Here is a 23128-nt window from a genome sequence, read left to right as displayed (position 1 = left end):
GTTTTTATATTTTTAGCCCTAGAGACCCCTAAAAGGGGGCAATCAAATTAATATGAGCAAACTTGATAAAAGACTACCCAAGAATGCTACAGACAAAGTTTGGTGATCATCCATCTTTTACTTCTGTAGAAGAAGATGTTTAAAGATTTTTCTTTTTTTAGCTCTGTTGACCACTAAAAGGGGCCAATTGAAATGACATGAGCAAACTTAAGTGTGACTGTCACAAGGATGCTGCAGACCAAATTTTAGGTAAATCTGCCCAGCAGTTTCAGAGAAGAAGACGATTGTTGACGCATGACGGCGGAAGACGGACGCCAGAGTATCCCCCTTTGATACTAATAAAGAGCAATAACTCAAAAATTAGGCAATCATGTTGGTATCTCTTATAGTTTTATAGTTTTAGAGTTATGTCCCGGACAATGTTCAAGGTGTTAAAATGAACAAAGGGCAATAACTTCAAAATGAGGCAAGACAGAGTTATGATTCTTTTGCAATGCACTTCTTTCAATTAGATCTATCTATATACAAAATTTCATAATGCTACCTTTTGTTGTTTCAAAGTTACGTTCCGGACAAGAATAGCGAACGGCATCCGACTGAATAGGGATAAAGGACAGACTGACGGACAAAGCAGCGACTATATGCTCACCCTTTGGGGAGCATAAAAATCAATTACCTCTTAGGGCAGGGCTAACGTTTTATTTGAACAAATTTTGTAGACACCTTATGCTAAATAGCTAAGCTCCAGCTCTTTGGCTTTAATTTTTAACCACCTTCATGCTGAAACATTCATGTTTACTTTTAACAATATTGGACTCTCTTTATAGAAGATATTGTTTCAAGAAAATGACACAAATAATAGGCTGAATGCATGATGCGCTGAGGCAGAGTAATCACAAAGGTCACCCTAAAACAATGTTTTGACTAATCAGAAATCAATCTATTTTAGTACATATTAATTTAAAGATACTGCAATTCTTTTTAACACTTAACTTACCAACAAGTGTTACTTTCAAAATTGCACTCTCTTCAAACTTGATCCATTCTTGAAATATTGCTGGATCTTGGCTGATGCAGAAATATCGAGCAGTAATGAGACTTTTGAAAGCGTCTATCAACCACTGTGGATCAAGGACAATAGTGTTGCTTAATTCCTCTTCACTGAAGAAAATTCATAATTTATCAAACAATTAAAATGTCATAACGTCCTTTTTCCTTGTTTGGTAATTATCTTGTATTATACCCTTTATCATATTATACAATCCATGTCCATGTATAAGAATTCAATACCATTCATAAATATTATATATATTCTATTACTTGATTCAGTGAAAAATACATATTGAATATATATAAAACAAGATTGAATTTGTGCAAAATGCTAATGCCACCACATTCATACAACACTTAATAGTAGGAACAGAGATAGATATTTATGTTTCTGTACAATTAAATTAGTTCCATACAATGAAACCTAGATGTGCATTCCTTTACAAGTCTATTTGAACAAAGTAATCCTCAGGTTGGGGCCAATTTGATCACAAGAAGTCCAAACCAGCGCTCTGTTCATAGTCTCATTATAAGTAGTATTTCTTTCGAAAAAAAATAATTTCTTTTTATCGGTTCAAAAGATACAGAGGACAAAAAATTTGGAAATTGATAAAAACTGGACCTCACTCGTAGCCTAAAAGAGTCTGTCAAGTAAAATACCTGTTACAGATCAAGATATATAATTATTCTATAACAAGGATTCATACCTGAAGTACAAAATATTTCCGGAGTCGTGATGAAAACGTAAGAACAAATCCAGTCCATCCTTCTGTTTAATTGGAACAGGTAATTTGCTGTTCAGATCAAATAGTTGGTCCTTTTTTAGTATCTGTAATTTGCATGCAGTGTTGATATAAAGGTTTCTGCAACTTCATTTAATTATTGACAATGTTCTACTTGCGTGTCATATACTTTAACATATGTATAATACAAGAATTTTTTTTAATGTATACAAGAGTTTTTGGTGGGACAGTACACCTGACAATTCTCATCATGCTTTATAATAAAACAATAGCTTGGATAATGTACAATTTTCAAAATTTAAAAAAGTCATAATTCTGTCAAAATCAATGTTAAAGTTATGGGCATTGGTCAGTGACCTGCTTCTATAATCCTTTATAATACTGCATGTTGTTCACGTAGCTTTTCATTGGATAATCATGACGTTAATATAGCTTTATATACACGACTGCTGTCGATTTATGTAGAAACCTCACTTTTCTGAATATCAATGATGCTTGCTGTATCATAAATTCTTTATAAATATTTCTGACAGGTTATATGGCCGTATATAAACGGTTGTTTGCAATATAACCCAAGCCTAGTGGCTCAGGTGATATTTCCAAACAACCGTTTATATAGGGCCATATATCCTGTCAGAAATCTTTATAACTAATAAGTCTAATGTGTAAGTTTCATACTGTTTCAGATACATAATTGCATGCAAAAATATAACAAGCAATTATCATAGTATTGCAAGCAATCCATAAGTCCCCTACCTGTTAGAACCCCATCAACATTCCGTAAGGCCATTGGCCATTCACTAATGTTTCAATTTTTCTCTATTTTAAGTAAATTTGTTGGAAAAGTTCTTTAAAAGTGATCACAGGAAACAGTTTTTATGAACAGACAGACAGAGGGACTGAAGGACACTCTAAAGTTAATATTTGAAACATCCCTGTTACCAAAATATAACATTTCTTAAAGAGGAGATATCTCTTGAATTAAAGATGCAATTTCATAAAAATGTTCAGCTCTTTTTGACTAATCACAAATATTGTTATATTTGCCATGTTTTAAGCCTATTTGTTGCCAAGGCAACCAAATTTTTTTCAAAATAGGAAGAAAAGATCAGACATGCATAATCTCGAGACTGCCATGTACCCATATGTCAAGTTTCATAAAAATATTTCCAGTAATTTTTGAGTTATCACTAGATTCAGTTTATGTGTAAAATTTGCCATATTTTCAGTCTATTTGTTGCCATAGCAACCAGAATTTTCAACATAGGAAGAAAAGAAAAAGATGTGCATAATCTCCGTACTGCCATCTATCCATAAATCAAGTTTCATAAAAATATTTTCAGTACTTTTTGCGTTATCACGGGATCCAGTTTTGTGGACGGACGGACGGACGGACGGACAGACGGATGGTGGGTAAACCTAAAGTCCCCTCCGGTAAACAAGTAGGGGAATAATAAAGGCTAGGAAAAGAACAAGAGGGCCATTATGGCCCTGAGTAGCTCACCAGAAACAACTGCTTTTCAGTGTCGGAATCTATGTTGCTTTTCAGTGTTGGAAATTATGCATTGTCAATATTTTTTAATATTACATATGAGCATTAAAAATCTTTAAACTATCATTTGAAGAAATGCCATGATCTTGGGCATTTAAAGATCCTGTATGTTTTGTGATTGATATTGTTACTGTGTGTATACCACACTTGCAAAAAATTATATATGTATATAATTATGCAAATAAAACAATTTTCAAACATCGAAGAATATGTAAAATGTGTACTGCAAATATTTGTGCACATTATATTTGATCAATAAATTACATGCATGTATTTCTTTTTGGAAAATTTGACTTAGAATTTATAGAAAATAAAGTTCTAATTACCTCCCTTTATTTACATGAAATGTTAAATTGGGTAATATCTTTATAAATAATGCTTATTGGAACTTACAATATTGACAAATCTTAATTTGAGCATCATATTTATGAAATAAAACCATGAAAAAATTGTGTTACAGGATCTTTAAGCTTTAGCTTAAACGGGCCGATCAAAGTTAATATGAACAAACTTGATAAAAGACTACATAAGAATGCTAAAGACAAAAATTGGTGATCATCCATCAATTATTTCAGTAGGAGATGATGTTCAAAGGTTTTCTATTTTTAGCTTAAGCTGCGCCTAAAAGGGGCTAATCAAATTAATATAAACAAACTTGATAAAAAAACTACCATAGAATGCTATAGACAAAGTTTGGTGATCAACCATCAATTAGTTCTGTAGAAGCAGATGTTTAAAGGTATTTCTATTTTTAGCTTTAGCGGCCCCTAATAGGGGCAATCAAATTAATATGAGCAAACTTGATAAAAGACTACATTAGAATGCTACAGACAAAGTTTGGTGATCATCCACCAATAAGTTCTGTAGAAAAAGATGTCTGAAGGTTTTTTTTATTTTTTGCGCTAGAAACACCTAAAAGGGGCCATCAAATTAATATGAGAAACCTACAGACAAAGTTTGGTGATCATCCATCAATTAGTTCTGTAGTAGAAGATGTTTAAAAGTGTTTCTATTTTTAGCTCTGCTGACCCTTTAAAGGGAACAAATGAAATGATATGAGCAAATTTAAGTGTGATTGTCACAAGGATGCTACCGACCAAATTTTAGGTAAATCTGCCCAGCATTTTCAGAAAAGGAGACGATTATTGACGCATGACAACGGAGTATCCCCCTTTGATACTAATATCTCACCCTGAATCTTCGGTTTTGGTGAGCTGAAAACTGAAAAAGCCACTATAACTGTGACATATAATAAGCAACACTTCTTCCTTTATCTCATAATTTCTACCTATTTTTTTTTCCTGAAGGTAAAAGTCACGTCAGTCTATGGTTGTCCCTTGTATTAATAGATTAATGTCTTTCTTCTTCACTTGCTCCTTATAACTGAAGAATATATTTTTGCTTACTACCTCATCAAAACTATGAATTAAAAACAAAATTTTCACTCGCCTGCCAATTTCTTTTCTGTAAAAAAAATCTGACGGACAAGAAATAAATTTGGTGAGGTCTAACATAAAAAACTGAATTTATATTAATGCCAAAGTAGTACCTTTTCTCCTTTATCCTTCCATTTGCCAATACTTCTTTCTAATGTAATCCATTTGGCTGGGTAATGTTCACCCCAATACGCTTGTTTGGAAGCCTGTTCTACAATATGTTGTTTCAGTTCCTCTATTTTATCATCCTTTATAGAGTTGTCGATTGGAATGCACTTTTTCAGAAGATTGAATGTTGCCTTATAATCGATAAGACATTTCCTCAAATCGCAGAAAAAAGTACCGATGGTTTCTTCTTTTGACTCCTGCTTATAAAGATAATGCTTTCATGATTTTCCCTAAAATATCAATATATCTTAACTCTTGAAACACTTAAAAATTTCTACTTAAATTTTAATTCAGTAGAATGTTATATGAATCTTACACCGGCTGCTGGTACAGACTCGAGGGTGACTGTTTACGGCAGTAACGAGGCTTTGCCAAGTTTCCGCTAAACAGTTACCTGAGATATTCCAGTCTGCACCAACAGCCAGTGTTTGATTCTTTTTCTTGCATATTATATATCAATTATTTTTAGAACAGAAACTACGAAAACTGATTATGCACTTTTTTCTTATAGTAGTGCATGAACTGACAACTTCATTCATAACTGTTCACGCAATTCATTCATAAAATGCGCATGGCAATGACGTCATTTAAAGCATGTGACTTGTCTTAAATTGGGGTGTAAGACAGGGTTTTCTAGCACTGGTGTAAACCGTAGATAATCCTGTCTTATATGCAAGAATGTAATGTATAACACAAGTGCCATGTTGGCCATCAATCAGTCATCTGTGACCAATTACCAAAAGATATCTTATCTTTTAAATGCAAAAGTCTTTGTTATATATGGCTGGGTAATTATTATTGACAATATTTTTTGCAGCAGGCAATATGACATGACAAATTTCTGAGTACTATGTCATGTAACTTCACATCAGGGTTTTTTATTGCGTTTGCATGATATAAATATAAATATGTTAACTGAGTGACCCCTGATTGGTAGGCCACATTTTGACTGCAAGGGCACTTAATTGATATAACCTTTACAGAAGTACACTACGTTACCCATTTTACCAATAATCGATGTCTGCACACATGGTGAAATAAATATGTTAAATGTTTTCCTACATAAATCTGTGTAAACTACGTGACTCTTACCCATTTCAGGCATAGTGTTATCCCAGGTAAGAATATTAGATATAACACTTCTGACTTTTGACTTTAGGTTCCTGTGATCTAGCATTATGCATTAAACAAGAACCATAAAATAACTTTTGTAGAGAATTACATAGGCATCATTCCAGTGAATGTGGTTAAGGATGTGTTGTAAATAAAAAAATGAACTCCAATCACAACAGATCCTAATCAAATATCTATTCACATCATTGTACTCAATTGTATAGGGTTAACGCACGTTTTTCCGTGTTATAACGTCTGCAGAGTCCCGAGGAACGGTTGGTGCCCGAGCCCGGTAGGGCGAGGGCTCCAACAGTTCCGAGGGACTCTGCAGACTTTATAACACGAAATAAACGTGCGTTGACGCTTTTATAGCATAAAATTTTCAAACAAATTTGTAATGTTTAGTTTATACAAAACACAATTACATTAAATTCTTGTGCTTGGACGGTATTTATCCAATTCTATGTTTTACGTATCCGTTTCATTTTTCCGGGGCCAACAACTTGAAAAATTCTCGGAATCAAACGAAATTTTGAATTTTAATTGATTCAACAAAGCTTGGCCTTTGGAGATTTATTATCTCAAGAAAAAAATAAAACGTTACATTACTCTATCCTCTACCCAAGACAAAACATGACCCTCAGAAATTCTTAGAATGATTTCAGATTGACGGTAGAAAAAAGATCAGTGACATCAGAATCGGTTTAATTTTCAAGCAGACAAGTTTATAAAAAAATCAGGCACTAAGCAGTATTCTCACAAAGAAATATAATGAGCATTTATCAACATTAACATAAATAAAAAAACATTTTCTCATATTAATTTTGTGTTATCTAGTTTTGTAAGTTAATCGGAGTGTTAAACTGAATGACAGGTAGATTCTACTGTATTTGTTTACATTGACAACTGTCCGTTTCTTAGAAAGGGCGACAACCAAGATTAGCACCTATGTCTATACGCCGTTTTTCCGGCATAGTTACTTGAATATGCGACTGAGGCCCTCGAATCAATAAATTTCAATATAACAAGAGCGGATGACTCTTTGGCAAACAGGCCAAATCGTCATTTTTTGTTTGTTTGTTTACTGGGCCCTGTATGTATTGCGCATAGGTGAAACCGGGCTATAACAAGAGCGCGTGACTATGTTAACACATGGTTTTGGTCCCGTTATAACATGGACAAAAGAGGGAAAAATAGCCGATTTTATGCTATAAAGCTAAATATGGTATAATTATTACTTTTTGTTTTCTTTTACTATATTTTCTTCAGTTTGTTAAAAACCACAGGGATCAGATAATGTATTAATGAAATCAATTTTAAAGTTATGGAAAAGAGAGATCCTTTGGAAGCTATAACCAAGTGATGTATTTTCCTACAAATGTTAGATTAACCTCCTACTTGAATTTATTATGTCCCTTGACCGAAACTTTCTTTAACCCTTATTACATGATACATAAAACTTTTGCAAAGATCCAATTTGCAACATGCTAAATATCTAAGCTTTGTGTGTTCCATACAAAATTATCTCATGAAAGTGACCCAAGTGCAGAGCCCAATTTCACTCCCGGCCATTATATATATTTCAAATATATTGAACTAAACAATAAGTGGCCTAGAAGGCAAGTCAAATTTTGATCACAGGGCATAATTTATGTAGAATATATTAATCATTACAAGGTAATCATACATCTAATATCGAGGCACTGCATCTACTAAGTAGAAAAGTTTTGTAAAATTAAGCATGTTTCCTATATAGCTTAGGTTATACTTAGAAATCAATAAAAAGAAGCCTGTAAAATTTATTTAATCTTATAAATGTCTACTAAGCAAAGTTTCCTGCTAAATATTTTTCATCTTGCACACATAGTTTCTCACAACAAAAATAAAATTGTTCCATATAAATCAATGTACGTTCGTGACCAATGGCGGAACAATTTTTCCAGAAGGGATATACTTTTTGTACCTTGTAACAAGGATGTGCAGAACACAGGTATGACCTTCCTCAGGTCAAAGTAAGACTTAATTATTTTGTATCAATTTCAATATTTAGTGTCCGATTTGAATTTTTTAACCAATAGAAAGAAATTTTAAAAAAATGGCAGAAATATAACTTATAATGAGACGATGTGTAGAACACAGATGATTACTTGATTTATATAGAATTACATAGGAAAATAATTCTAAGTGAAACTATGATGACTAGAGCTTAGATTATTTAACACCTGGCATCACCTCATTGACTTTTAAAAAAAACTGACATGAATCATGTCCCTTGGTTATATATTGCCCCAGCCCCACTTAAGTTATAAAGACTTATATTGACAAAACACATCTGAGAATTATTGTGTGAAACTACAATGCCCTAAGCTTAGAACATAACTTTGTGGACTACAAAATATACAGTGAGTCATGCACCTGTCAATATTTGCCTTGTCTGGGGGAGATGGGGGGGGGGTCATAGCTTTGTATAGAAAAACACATTTAATTCTTATTTAGATGAAACTAGTGTTTAGAGTTTAGAAATTTAACCTAAAGCAGAGCCTTGTTGACCTGTATAAAACTGTTTTCAATCATGCCCCTTGGGTCAATATTGGCTTCGCTCTTGAGGTCACTCAGATGATATAACCATGTTTGAGACAACACATTATTTCAGTCTTATTTTGTGAAACTACAATGCCAAAATTCAAACTGGAGGGTATAATAATGTAATTTACATTTGTCACCTGTTTCAATTTGTCTGCAAAAGTTCCAACAAGTATAACTGGTGGACCATCACTGTCTTTTGTACCACAAAACTCATAAATTGAAGTCAGCCAAAAGTCAACAAATTCTGGTTATACAAACATATACAGTACATATTTTTGTACAAGATATAAACAAATAAAAACTTATCTTGCTACAATATGAACAAAATCATAAATTCATAATGAAAAAAATTAGAATATTACACAAGAGAACTAATGAATTATTTAAAAAAAATATAAGTAATTCCTAGTTAATTGACTTAATGAATATGTCTTACTGTTGCTCATTTGGGTGTTGCATTAAAGTTCTTTAAAACTAAAACAACTAGAAGGTGATTAATATCCCAGCAGGCAACATTGACTTTTTGAAAAATAAGTGGACTGAAGAAAAATTTGAACTCAACCTATAGAAAATGAATAACTATCTACTGCACAAACTTTTTTATCTCCAATGTTTTGAGAGGTTAAACCCCTCTTTTTCAAGGAGTTTCTAATCATATATTTATCTTCTTATATGTCTTATCTTACACTATAATGAGAACATGTAATAACATAGTGTTAGATAAGACAGATAAGAAGATAAATATGTGATTTATAAAAAAAACAGAAACTCCTTGAAACAAGAGCCCGGTTTGAGCCGGGTGATGCTCCCCGAATAGGTTTTGGACACAGGAAAGTACACCTCTTGTAGTTTCAGAGTTATGTCCGTGGAAAAAGATCAAAGTGCAATAATTCTGAAATTAGGCAAGGAAGAGTTACTGTTCTTTGCACTGCACTTCTAATCAATGTGATCTATCAACCTACAATTAGTTTCTTGTTGATATCTCTTATGGTTTCTGAGTTATGTCCCGGACAACTTCAAAAAGTAAAAATAAACAAAGGACAATAACTCCAGAATTAGGCAATGCAGAGTTATGATTCTTGTGCACACACATCAAACCCATTGAGATATATCTACCTACAGTTTCATGTTGATATCTTTTATAGTTTTACAGCTATGTCCTGGACATCTAAAAGGGGAAATAATTCAAAAATGAGGCTTAAAAGAGTTATGGTTCTTTTGCACTCCACTTCTTCTGAATGAGATCTATCTACCTACAATGTTTTATTTTGATATCTCTTATAGTTTAAGAGTTATGTTCCGGACAAAGTTCAAAGTGTTAAAATTTACAAAGGGCAAGAACTCCAAAATTAGGACAAAAAGAGTTATTGGTCTTATGCACTGCACATCTACCTATTGAGATCTGTTCACCTAAAAAGTTTCATGTTGATATCTTTTATAGTTTTAGAGTTATGTCCCGGACAAGATTTTTCTATAAGGGGAGATAATTAAAAAATGAGGCTTAACAGAGTTATGGTTCTTTTTCACTCTAGTTATTGTCTTGAAACCATTTTTCTATTTTTGTATTGGCGACCTTCACCCCAGCCCAGGGGGTCCAAATGTGATACCAACCGGGCTTTCCACATAAGGTTGCTTTATATCAAGTTTGATTATGATACCTTATTCCAGACTCTAGTTATCACCCGGAAACAATGATCGACAGATGGACGGACCAACTGACAAGCTGACTCCTATATACCCCCCTAAAATATGTTTGTGAGGGTATAGTAATTTCAAGCATAGCTAAAATATTTTACAATTTAGATATCCATGAAAAAAGCATGCCTTCTCAAACTATTTAAAGTTTAAAATGTATCTTAAATATTCCGGAGAATGTTTAGTATTTATTGCAATGAATAAACAGCACCATACATTCGAGAATTCAATACCTTTTGATATCTGACAAATGAATACCTGATATTTTCCAATTTTTGTTACCATCTTCAACTATATCATTCACTTGTTTCGACATGTCAGTGACTAGCAGATATATCGCTCTTTTGGATAAGAAAACCTGGTGGGTATCATAAAATTCTGTCTGTCCTGCAAAGTCCCAAATTGAGACATCTGCTGTTTTTGAATCTACAGTCGGCATCTGCATACTTTCATCTAGAGTATCCTAAAAATGTTTGTAAAATTTGTAATGAAACTTTAAATTGTTATAGTAAACACGTCCATTTCTGAAAAGTGTAGTAGTGCTTTATATTTTTTAAGGTGGGACTTTCATTCCAATGTTTTGAACAATCTTTATACATGTCAATTATCAAAATTTTAGACATTGAACATTTTGTAGAAGAAAACTTCAAAAGATTTAACAATATGCCTATCTGTCATCAGTTACAGGTATTTAAGAGGCAAACAATTTACAATACATTTTAGCCCTTTAAAATGAAAATTTAAGGCCAAACGGTAACAATGTGCAAGATTGATAAAAACTGTAATAAATAAGATAATGCAAATAAAACAGATAAATGTTTATGTGCAAATATTGGGCATTTAAATGGTTTTTACTGTGTAATGCAACAAGGGGTCAGGAATGTGTTAGTTAGAGAAAAACAAGAACCGTTGAACCAGGTGATTCTCCCCAAATAGGTTTTGGACACAAGTAAGTATACCTCTTGTTTGAATATTGTGGGTCAAATGGAACACAAGTTATGCTCTGGAAACTGTTTTCAATTTTAAGGTTAAAGAGACATTGACCTTTGACCTTTTGACCCCAGAATCAATAGGGGTCTTCTACCCATTATGGACAATAATCCAATGAAGTTTGAATATTGTGGGCCAAATGGAACTTAAGTTATGCTCCAGAACTGTTTTCAGTATCAAAGTACAAGTGACCTTGACCTTTGACCTTGTGACCCCAAAATAATTAGGGGTCTTCTACCCAATATGGACAATCATCCTATGAAGTTGAACATTGTGGGTCAAATGGAACTTAAGTTATGCTCTGGAAACTGTTTTAAGTTTTAAGGTAATAGTGACCTTGGCTTTTGACCTTTTGACCCCAAAATCAATATGGGTCTTCTACCTAATATGGACAATCATCCTATGAAGTTTGAACATTGTGGGCCAAATGGAACTTGAGTTATGCTCCGGAAACCAAATTGCTAACGGACGGACCTGTTTTCAGTTTTAAGGTAATAGTGACCTTGACCTTTGGCCTTTTGACCCTAAAATTAATAGGGGTCTTCTACCCAATATGGACAATCATCCTATGAAGTTTGAACATTGTTGGCCAAATGGAACTTAAGTTATGCTCCGGAAACCAAATTGCTAACGGACGGACCTGTTTTCAGTTTTAAGGTAATAGTGACCTTTACCTTTGACCTTTTGACCCCAAAATCAATAGGGGTCTTCCACCCAATATGGATAATCATCCTTTGAAGTTTGAACATTGTGGGCCGAATGGAACTTAAGTTATGCTCCGGAAACCAAATTGCTAACGGACGGACCTGTTTTAAGTTTTAAGGTAATAGTGACCTTGACCTTTGACCTTTTGACCCCAAAATCAATAGGGGTCGTCTACCCAATATGGACAATCATCCTATGAAGTTGGAACATTGTGGGCCAAATGGAACTTAAGTTATGCTCCGGAAACCAAATTGCTAACAGACGGAAGGACGCCATGGGGTATAACATAATATGCCCTTTTGGGCATATAAAAAATGAACAAAGGGCAATAACTTCAAAAATAGACAAGATAGAGTTATGCTTATAGTTTGTGTATGCTTGTTTAAATCAAATTGAAAATGAAGATGCTATTGTGCAGTCAAAGCTGCTTTTTGAGAATATATTGAGAAACTGACGACAATATTAACAAGTCATATCATCACTGTGTGCGCTTTCAAAAGATGAACTTACAATAAAATCAAAACTGACACAAAGTACAGATACAATCTATTACAAATCGTAAATTGACACATGTGAGAAAAAAGGCTTACAGCAAATGCATTACTTACAATGGTAACTTAAAGAATCATCATACCAAAAAAAATCCTATTATTTACTATAACAGTATGTTAAATATACCTGCCAATCTTTAGCAAGCTTTCTTTTTTTTGTTTCATCACTAACATCTTTTTTGTCAGCTGCAAGTTAAAGGAAAATGGTGTCATAAGATAAGCACCCCAAGAAAAAACAGAATTCAGGCACTCAGTCAAACACTTAATATTCGTAAAATTGTTTGATCAAACCAACAAACACTGTCAATGTCATTTGGCGACTTTCCTGCTAAACTGATGATTATTTCAGGCTATAAAATATTGAGAACAATTAAGTTAATTCTAGCTATTTCAATTCCATATGAATTTTATATTCCTTTAATGCTTGAATTCACATGGAGTAAAAAGACATGCCTACGGTAAAACGTCAAGCCTGCTCTTCTAAATTCAAACCTGAACCTATAATCTTCAGATCAAGAAGAATGATGATACATAGGTGAGATGTGCACAACACAACTTTCTTTAACCCAAGGAAAAATCTTGACATTGCATCATCTTAGGTGACCATGACCTCTGACCGGTGATGTGGTTCAGTGCATGACAAAAAGTCTAATGACGAACATTTGTGCCTAAAAAACTCAATTCATGTTACTTGAAAATTTCTGCATGCACTAAGAAGTTATGGCATTGACAAACTTGGACGCACCCACACACACACAAAAACTGAACAGCCATTTTGACAACTATGTCAAGTTCATCACAAGCAGGCTTGACAAAAATCCTCAGAATATTAAGCATAATACTTCAAAGCATAAGCAAGATTCAATGGGGACAAACAAATTTTAATACTTTCATTTGACCTTGACATTCACTTTGCGCAAGACATGTCAACTCACAATGGAGAAATTTTGTTCTAAGTTATATCAAAATTAATTCATGTATTTAGCAGTAATACTCACAAATGAATGTCTTTATTTGTTATTTGACCTTTGACCCTGAGATTAGACCTTGATCTTTGCTAAAAACACATGCAATTTTTGTGTGACACTCCGCCTATTTATAAAGTAGATCTTTCTCAAGTTCTATCATATTCCAATTTCCTGTCACACATGTAGAAGCAACGCTACGGACACAGGTTTTGCGCAAAGCCCTAAAAAATGAGCAAGATATAGACCACACAAATCCGGACGAACGAACGGACGCATGCACATACACCAAATTATATGCCAAAAGTGACAAGTAAGTCAAGGTCACCACAAGCAGGGTCAACAAAAAGCTGTCTCAGGAGACATCGAAGCTTGACTAATAAAATACTGGACACAGTAAGGAAGACAAAACTATGAAAGACTAGGACTGTGTCCAAAGGACATGGATGCCCCCACTGACAACATTTATATGGTATATAGTGAAAAAATCAACCAAGTGCCATAATTCTTTTAAATTTGGTCGCAGCAAAACTTCCTTCCTTTACTTCCATCTGCACATTAAGGTTGTTCATCCCTGGAAGTTTAAGCAAAATCTGCCATCCGGTTTAAGAGGAGTTGCGTTCACAAAATGTCTATATGGTATATAGTGAAAAAATCAACAAAGGGCCATAATTTTGTTAAATTTAGTCGTAGCAAACATTCCTTCCTTTACTACCATCTACACATTAAGGTTGTTCGTCCCTGGAAGTTAAAGCAAAATCTGCAATCCGGTTTAAGAGGAGTTGCGTTCACAAAATTTCTACATAGTATATAGTATAAAAAATCAACAAAGGGCCATAATTCTGTTAAATTTGGTCGCAGTGAAAATTCCTTCCTTTACTTCTATCTACACATTAAGGTTGTTCATCCCTGGAAGTTTAAGCAAAATCTGCCATCCAGTTTAAGAGGATTTGCGTTCACAAAGATTTCGTGACGTACGGGCAGACAGACGTACGGACGGACGGACAAGTGCAACACTATATGCTCCCCACTTTGTGGGACATGAAAAATAAATAAACGTATAATTATGTTTAAGTTATAGTAAAAAAACATTTGTTAACATAAATTCCAAGTTCAAGGGGATATAATTTTGGAAATAGTTATGCTAGAGTTATGAATCTTGTCAAACAACATGACTGTAATGATCAGGAATATAAATTTGAAATTTGAAGAAGATACCTAAACAAGAGGGCCATGATGGCCCTGAAGTCGCTAACCTGTATATAGGCCGCCCGGAGCGGGGCCAGTTTTAACCCCAGGGCTTTTATTTGAACAAACTTGGTAGACACCCATTAGAACATGTTTCATGCTAAACATCTAAGGTCTAGCTTGTTGGATTTTTAAAAGAAAATTTTTTAAGTTTTTTCTTTACACATATATTTAAAAAATTCTGGAAACAAAGTGATCCCTCGGAAGCATTAATCCCAACAAAATTACATAAGAATTGCAGACTCGGTTTGATAACAATGACACCCCTGGGACAGTGCCAGTTTTGACCCAAGGGCTTTTATTTGAACAATCTTTGTAGACACTTACTAGAAGATGTTTCATGCTAAATATCTAAACTCTAGCTATTCGGGTCTTTTCAAAGAAGATTCTTAAGTTTTTGCTATACACATATAAGGAAAATCAATGTCCCCCGGGGCAGGGCCAATTTTGACCCAAGGGCTCTTATTTGAACAAACTTGGTAGACATCCATTAGAACATGTTTCATGCTAAATATCTTAGCTCTAGCTCTTTGGTTTCTTTAAAAGAAGATTTTTAAGTTTTTACTATATGCATATAGGAAAAATCAATGACCCACTGGGGCGAGGCCAATTTTGACCCCAGGGCTTTTATTTGAACAAACTTGGTAGACACCCATTAGAAGATGTTTCATGCTAAATATCTTAGCTCTAGCTCTTTGGGTTCTTTAAAAGAAGATTTTTTTAAGTTTTTACTATATACATAAAGGGAAAAATCAATGACCCCCTGGGGCGGGGCCAATTTTGACCCCAGGGCTTTTATTTGAACAAACTTGGTAGACACTCACTAGAAGATGTTTCATGCCAAATATCTAAGCTCTAGCTCTTTAGGTTTTTTAGAAGAAGATATTTAAAGTTTTTTCTTTCGGTTGCCATGGCAACCAGAGTTCTGCATGAAATTAAATTCTTTGAACAATTTTCAAAAGTGACCACCAAAGGAACAGTCCTGTGAAGTTTGGATGAAACTGGCTTAGTGGTTTATGAGGAGATGTCATTTAAAGTAAAAGTTTACGGACGCCGGACGCCAGACGAAAAGCGATCACAAAAGCTCACCCTGTCACAAAGTGAGCTAAAAAGTAAAGAAGTTATACATGTTATAAGAAGTCTTAAAGAAAATCCTAAGTTCAAAGAGAAATAAATCTGAAAATATTGCTTCAAGAGTTATGAACCTTGTCAAATAAGATGTAATTGATGATAAGGAATAAGTATTTGAAGATTGAGGTAGATACATGTACCTTTAAAACAAAAGAAGTTATACTAAAAAATAACCTTTTCAAGTAAAGAAAATCTATGTTTATGGGGAGATAATTCTTGAAATATTGGTGCTAGAGTTTTGAACCTTGTCCCATAACATGTGGTTAATAATAAGGAACATATATTTAAAGTATGAAGTTGATCCCTTAAGAAACAAGATTGTATTTGTGAAAAATGCTATGCCACCGCATTAATACAACACTAAATAGTAGTGTAGAAACATATTTTTTTTTGTTTCTATACAACTGAAGATTGTCATAATGCATAGAGCCCTGACCTATTTAATTCTTATTATCAGATAAGTGGTTAAATATATTGTTATTCAAATAAAAGAAAGTGAATTTGGTGGTGAAGGTCATATTTCACACAGCATAAATTTCATGACTACATCAAAGGACAACACAGAAAGAAACTTTGTCAAAACTTAGGTCAGCTGATATCAAAGTTCACTTTACATCTCAATCTGTTCACATGGTTCAAATTTCATAGCTGTACATAAAAGTACAAGAAAGTAGGTCACATCATCAAAATCAAGGTCACCTGATATCAAAGTTCAATTTTACAACTAAAACTGTGCACATGGTCAAAATTTCATTGCTGTACATCAAATGACAAGAAAGTAGGTCAATGTCCCCTTGGGCAAGGCAAAATTTTGACCAAAGGGTTTAATTCAAAACAATCTTGATACAGGTCCACCAAACAACATTTCAAGTCAAATATCTAAGCTGTAGCTTTCTCCAATTCAGAAAACATTTGTTTTATTTTCAGTTTTTAATATGTACATCATAATGAGAATCACTGCCCCCCGGCAGGGCCAATTTTGACACCAGGGCAAAAATTTGAACAACTTTGGTAGAGGACCTATAGATGACATGATATAGCAAACAAAAAAAGCTCTTTGCCTTGTACCTTCAGACAAAAATATTTTTTTACTATATGTACATAATGAAAATCAATAACGCCCAGGGCGGAACAAATTTTGACCCCAGGGCTATAATTTGAACAATCTTGGTAGCGGTTCACTTCGCAAAGTCTCATGCCAAATATTTAACCTCTAGCCTTTGTCAATTCAGAAAAGAAGATTTTTCAAGTTTTTACTTTATACAATTAAGAAAAACTATCGTCTCTGGGGCAGGGCAATTTTAACACTAGGCGGCATAATTAAAACAACTTCAGTAGAGGACCCATAGATGATATTATATACCAAATATCAAAGCTCTAAGCCTTGTACCTTCACACAAGAAGATTTTTTAATTTTTAACTATATGTATTTAATGAAAATCAATGACCCCCGGGGGTGGGGCCAATTTTGACCCCAGGGTTATAATTTGTACAATCTTGCTAGAGAGGTTCACTACACAATGTTTCATGCAAAATATCTTAACTCTAGCTTTTGTAAATTTGGAGAAGATGACCTTTTTAGTTTTTACTATATTATTATAAGGAAAACCATGCCCCTAGGGCATGGCTAATTTTGACACTAGAGACAAAATTTGAACAATTTTGGTGGAGTACCTATAGATGATATCATATAACAAATATTAAAGCTTTAAGCCTTGTACCTCAGACAATAATATTTTTGATTTTTTACTATATGTATATTATTGAAAATCAATTACCCCCAGGGCGGGGCCAATTTTGACCCAGGGCTATATTTGAACAAAGTTGCTAGAGGTTCACTACAAAATGTTTCATGCAAAATATCTAACCTCTAGCATTTGTCAATTGCTAGAAGAAATTTTTTTAGAAAGGTTTTACTATATACATTTTAGGAAAACCTATGACCCCCGGGCAGAGCTGATTTTTGACACTAGAGGCAAAATTATGCCTTATGCATTTTGATATGGGACTTTGGTAGAGGTACCTATAGAATAATAAACACATACCAAATTATCAAACCTCTAATTGTATATCTTTAGACAATGAAGGTATTTTAAGTTTTTACTATATGTACATATAGTTGAAAATCAATATGACCCGGGGTGGGGCCGATTTTGACCCCAGGGCCGGGCTATAATTTTGAACCATCTTGGTAGAGGTCTGCCAGACAATGCCTTATGCAAAATATCTAAGCTCTAGGCCTTTTGGGTCTTTACAAGAAGGTATTTTAAGTTTTTACTATATGTACATATAGTGAAAATCAATGACCCCCGGGGCGGGCCTGATTTTGACCACAGGCCTATAATTTGAACAATCTTGGTAGAGGTCTACCAGACAAAGCCTTATGCAAAATATCTAAGCTCTAGGCATTTTGGGTCTTTACAAGAAGGTATTTTAAGTTTTTACTATATGTACATATAGTAAAAATCAATGACCCCCGGGCGGGGCTAATTCTGACCCCAGGGCTATAATTTGAACAATCTTGGTAGAGGTCTACCAGACAATGCATTATGCAAAATATTTAAGCTCTAGGCCTTTTGGGTCTTTACAAGAAGATTTTTTTAATTTATTCTTATAATTCCTTTTTTGGTTGCCATGAAAACCAGATTTCTGCATGGAATGAAATTCTTTGAACAAGTTTGGAAGCCCTTCACCCAAGGATCAATCCTGCTAAGTTTGGTTGAAATTGGGCTGGTGGTTTTTGACAAGAAGATTGTTTAAGTTCACTATATAATCTATAGAACACACACACACACACACACACAAACACACAGGTGAATTGCTATATGCCACCGCATCGCAGATGCTGCGGTGGCATAATAAATAAGTAACAGTGAAAAATAACATATTATAAGAAAAATTCTAAGTTCAAGCGGAGATGAATCTTAAAATATTGGTGCAAGAGTTATGAACCTTCTCACATAAGATGTGGTTGATGATCGGGAACACATATTTGAAGTATGAAGTTGATCCTTTAAGAAAACATAAAGAAGTAATAGTAAAAATAGTTTTTTTAAGGCAAATTCTAAGTTTAAGGGGAGATAAATATAAATTGGTGCTAGAGTTATTAACTTTGTCACATAAGATGTACTTGTTATAAAGAACATATATTTGAAGTTTGAAGTTGATCCCTTTAGAAATTAATAAGTAACAGTGAAAAATAACATATTTTAATGAAAATTGTAAGTTCAAGGGGAGATAAATCTAAAAGTAGAGTTATGAACCGTCCTTGTCACATAAGATGTGGTTGATGATAAGGAACATATATTTGATGTTTGAAGTTAATACCTTAAGAAATGAAAAAGTAATAGTGAAAAAATATTTTACTGCACCAAAACTTTAATCTGAAATATGGACGCCAACGCAGGGAAGGAGTATGACAGCTCTCCATATACTTTGTATAGTCCAGCTAAAAATCATAACCTGACAAAGCACAGTTTAGCCACCACATTGCTCCTAGGTAGGCTGTCAAGCAGTTTACCAGTACTATCAGGATTCAAACAGGGATCGGCAAATTCAAAATATATCATTCAGTTTATTACTCCATATTTATATCTTTTAATATGTTGATAACCTAATGTTCTATTTAAAAGTACTGTAATGAATTATTTTATAAGATATGCTAAATCATACTAAAATTAATACCTCCACCTTTTTCAAATGAGTCCTCTTCAACGGTATCATTGTTTACTTCCATTTTCCGCAAATCAGATCCAGTAAAGGTTTCAGGTTTTTTTAAAAGTTTTACTAAACGATTACTTGCATTTGTGGGTTTCTTATCTGAAAGAAGAAAAAGAGCTGGGCTGGTGGGATTTTTGACTTTAATTATTATATTTTATCCCAAATCAGAGACCAATTTTCAACTCTAGACCATAATTCGAATAGGCTTTATAGAAACCAACAAGCCAATGTCATGTGAGAAATATCTAAGCCCTAGCCTTTCCCGTTTTGAAGTATGAGAATTTTTAAGTGCTTTCCATTAGTTGCTATAGCAACCCAGGTTTTACATGGAATGGCATTCTTTTAACAAACTTGATAAAGCTTCATATAAAGAGTATTCCTGATAAGTTTCATTAAAATTGGTCTGGTGGTATCATGGAAGATGTCGTTTGAATAAATTGTTAACGGACGACAGAAGACGGACGAAAATGATGGGCAATCCTAATAGCTCACCTGCACTATGTGCATGGTAAGCAAATAAAATCGATAAGTCCCCTGGGAAGGACCCTTTTGATCCAAGAGGCATAATTTGAACAATCTTTGTAGAGGACCACCAGATGATGTTACATACCAAATATCAAAGTTGTAGGCCATGTGGTTTTTAACAAGAAAGTTTTTAAAACCTTTTTTTTTACAAATCGAGTAACCCCCATTGCGGGCCCCTTTTGACCATAGGGGCATAATTTGAACAATCTTTGTAGAGGACCACTAGATCATGTTACATATCAAATATCAAGGCTCCATGTTTTGTGGATTTTGACAAGAAGTTTTTTTAAGATTTGTTAGAATAAACTCTTTTGGTTGCCATGGCAACTAGAGTTCTTCAAGGTATTTAATTCTTTAACATCTTTGGTAGATTCATGCAACAAACATGCCTGCCAAGTTTCATTAAATTTGGCCAAGTGGTATTGGAGGAGAAGTCATTTAAATTTGCTAGAACTCCGCGAGTCGGAAGTGACGCCTTGTGAACAATATAGTTTAGGAGAAATGGCCAGGACAAAAATGTAATATGAAAATTAACAAAGGGCAATAACTCAACAAAATAATAAGTGCAGAGCAGCAGTTTCTGTGCACTGCACTTCTTATCAATAAGATCTATCATCATATGAAGTTTCAAGTCTATAGCTTCTATAATTTATGAGAAATGGCCTGGACAAAAATAAAGTATGGAAATTTGGCCTGGACAAAATAAAGTATGAAAATTAACAAAGGGCAATAACTCAAAAATAAGAAATGCATAACCAGTTCTTGTGCATTGCACTTCTTCTTAATAAGATCTATCATCCTATAAAGTTTCATGTCCATAGCTTTTATACTTTAGGAGAAATTGCCTGGACAAAAATAAAGTATGAAAATTAACAAAGGACAATAACTCAAAAAATAAGGAGTGCCGATAAGTACAGGTTCTTGTGCACTGCACTTCTTCTTAATGAGATCTATCATCCTATGAAGTTTCATGTCCATGGCATTTATACTTTACAAGAAATGGCCTGGACAAAAATAAAGTATGAAAATTAACAAAGGGCAATAACTCAAAAAATAAGAAATGCAGAGTACAGGTTCTTGTGCACTGCACTTCTTCTTAATGAGATCTATCAACCTATGAAGTTCCAAGTCCATAGCTTTTATACATTAGGAGAAATGGCCCGGACAAAAATAATGTATGAAATTTAGCAATGGGCAATAACTCAAAAATTAAGAAGTGCAGAGTACCGGTTCTTGCGCACTGCACTCTGGGTCATTATAAGAAGCATGCATACCAAGTTTGAAGTCGATCCGACTTATAAAGACTGACTTATGCTCCGGACAAGCTTAAGGGGACACCAACACCGACAACAACGCCAACGCCGACAAAAGTAATCCCTATATGTCGCCTTTTTCAAGGCGACACAAAAAGTTAACGCACAGACTGACGGACTGACAACGACGGACCAAAGACAACACAGTGTCACAACAACTCACCTTGTAACTTTTTGACAGGTGAGCTAAAAATAATCAAAGGACCATAACTCTGACAAAAATCACTGAACCAAAATTCAACCAGAAAACCTATGTAATATGCACAAGTACTTGAGCTACAGTTCAATTCTGTAAGGTTTCATTGAAATTGCTTCAGTGGAATAGTGAAATAGGAGAAGTCTGATAATAATCATTAAACTGGAAAATGCTAATGATATGCACAACTAGACTTGATACTGATCATTCCTGTAAAGTTTGGATGAAATTGCACCTATAGTGGATGAGGAGAAGTCCGGACAAGTTTAGTGATGGACAGACAGACGAATGAGAAGTGATCCCTATATGTTGCCACTATTCCGTAGAACTGAAACAAAAACCAGCAAAATTATGCAAAATTTACACATTTGACCTTGAAACTCAAAGTTATTTATGAATGTAGATCAAGTTGGGTTTGGTCTACTTGAAGGTCCCAATGATTGTTTTGGCCAAGTATGAAGACAATATGCTAAGAACTTGAAAAAGCTATGATCAATGTAAAAGTTTCGAGAAAGGCAACGCCTTCATGACGTGACAATACCTCTATTTTTTCCTCACAAAAAAGTTGAGCCAAAAATGAAAATAAAGATTCCTATTCAGAAATGCTAACAAAGGAAGTACTCATTGCAGACATGATTGATTCTGATTGTGAGGCACCAGCATATGCACTATCTACCCAACCAACTTTACTTTGCACATGAAATATTCATATGTCAACACTAATTATTTACATATGAATGATTCATTTGTCAACACAATTTTTAGGAATGAATCATCCAAAATTAAACATCTTTGAGCATGTCATGAGTACATATATAAGTGGCCTATATTAAAATGCATGTATCTTAACTGTTCAAAAATACTGAGTATTATAAAAAAAAAATTCTTAAGAAATAAGTAGAATAATTCTACCTTAAATTTCATTAAACATTAATTTTGTAAATGAGACATCCTCCATGAAACATGACCTTAATAAAAGTTCATAAGCAAATGTATTTCATCAACACAGAAAGCTTAAACTTACCACTTTCAGATATTATCCATTGTCCTTTCTCTAGCAAAACTTTACATCTGTCCACATGTACCTCAATACCATTTGTGCTTTCTTCCTTACCGATAACAACATCTCTATTAAACAGACGCTTCGTTAACGTTGTCTTGCCAGCACCTTTATGTCCAACAACTACTACACGAATGTTGTAAACAACTTCATAACCCTCATCCAATAATTGCTTGTATAACTGTATAGAAGTCTGATCCATTTGTTGGATTTCAGGTGGGAGTATCATGTCTGAATAATAAGAATTAATATCTTCACTATCTAAGAGACAGGCAATTTATAAAGATATTCAAAAATTAATAATTAGATTATCATTAGCCAATCAGAGTATCCCTGTTTACATTTGTGTTCTCTCATCCACCTTTTGAGAAACATGTATTT

General features: G+C 34.0%; 1 protein-coding gene across 5 annotated transcripts in view; it reads right to left on the bottom strand.

Annotated features, from left to right (window-relative positions):
• The window catches only part of LOC132714717 (probable serine/threonine-protein kinase roco8), a 31847-nt gene extending 8719 nt beyond the window's left edge, over positions 1-23128 (bottom strand). Inside the window, exons 1-8 of one of the 5 annotated variants that reach the window (XM_060697628.1) lie at positions 22712-23128; positions 19618-19752; positions 12717-12775; positions 10602-10806; positions 8777-8892; positions 4895-5149; positions 1758-1879; positions 998-1161 (exon numbers count right to left, since the gene is read on the bottom strand). In XM_060697628.1, the coding sequence (XP_060553611.1) occupies positions 998-1161; positions 1758-1879; positions 4895-5149; positions 8777-8892; positions 10602-10806; positions 12717-12775; positions 19618-19752; positions 22712-22976 (1321 nt within the window). In that variant the 5' untranslated portion in view covers positions 22977-23128. The remainder of the gene's footprint in view (positions 1-997; positions 1162-1757; positions 1880-4894; positions 5150-8776; positions 8893-10601; positions 10807-12716; positions 12776-19617; positions 19753-22711) is intronic. The other 4 variants (XM_060697629.1, XM_060697631.1, XM_060697633.1 and 1 more) reach the window with 4 other exon arrangements.

Source organism: Ruditapes philippinarum, unplaced genomic scaffold (genome assembly GCF_026571515.1).
Source record: "Ruditapes philippinarum isolate M1 unplaced genomic scaffold, ASM2657151v2 ctg3580_1_1_1_1, whole genome shotgun sequence".
In the NCBI taxonomy this organism is placed as follows: Eukaryota; Metazoa; Mollusca; class Bivalvia; order Venerida; family Veneridae; genus Ruditapes; species Ruditapes philippinarum.
This window is presented reverse-complemented; position numbering and strand designations above follow the sequence as displayed.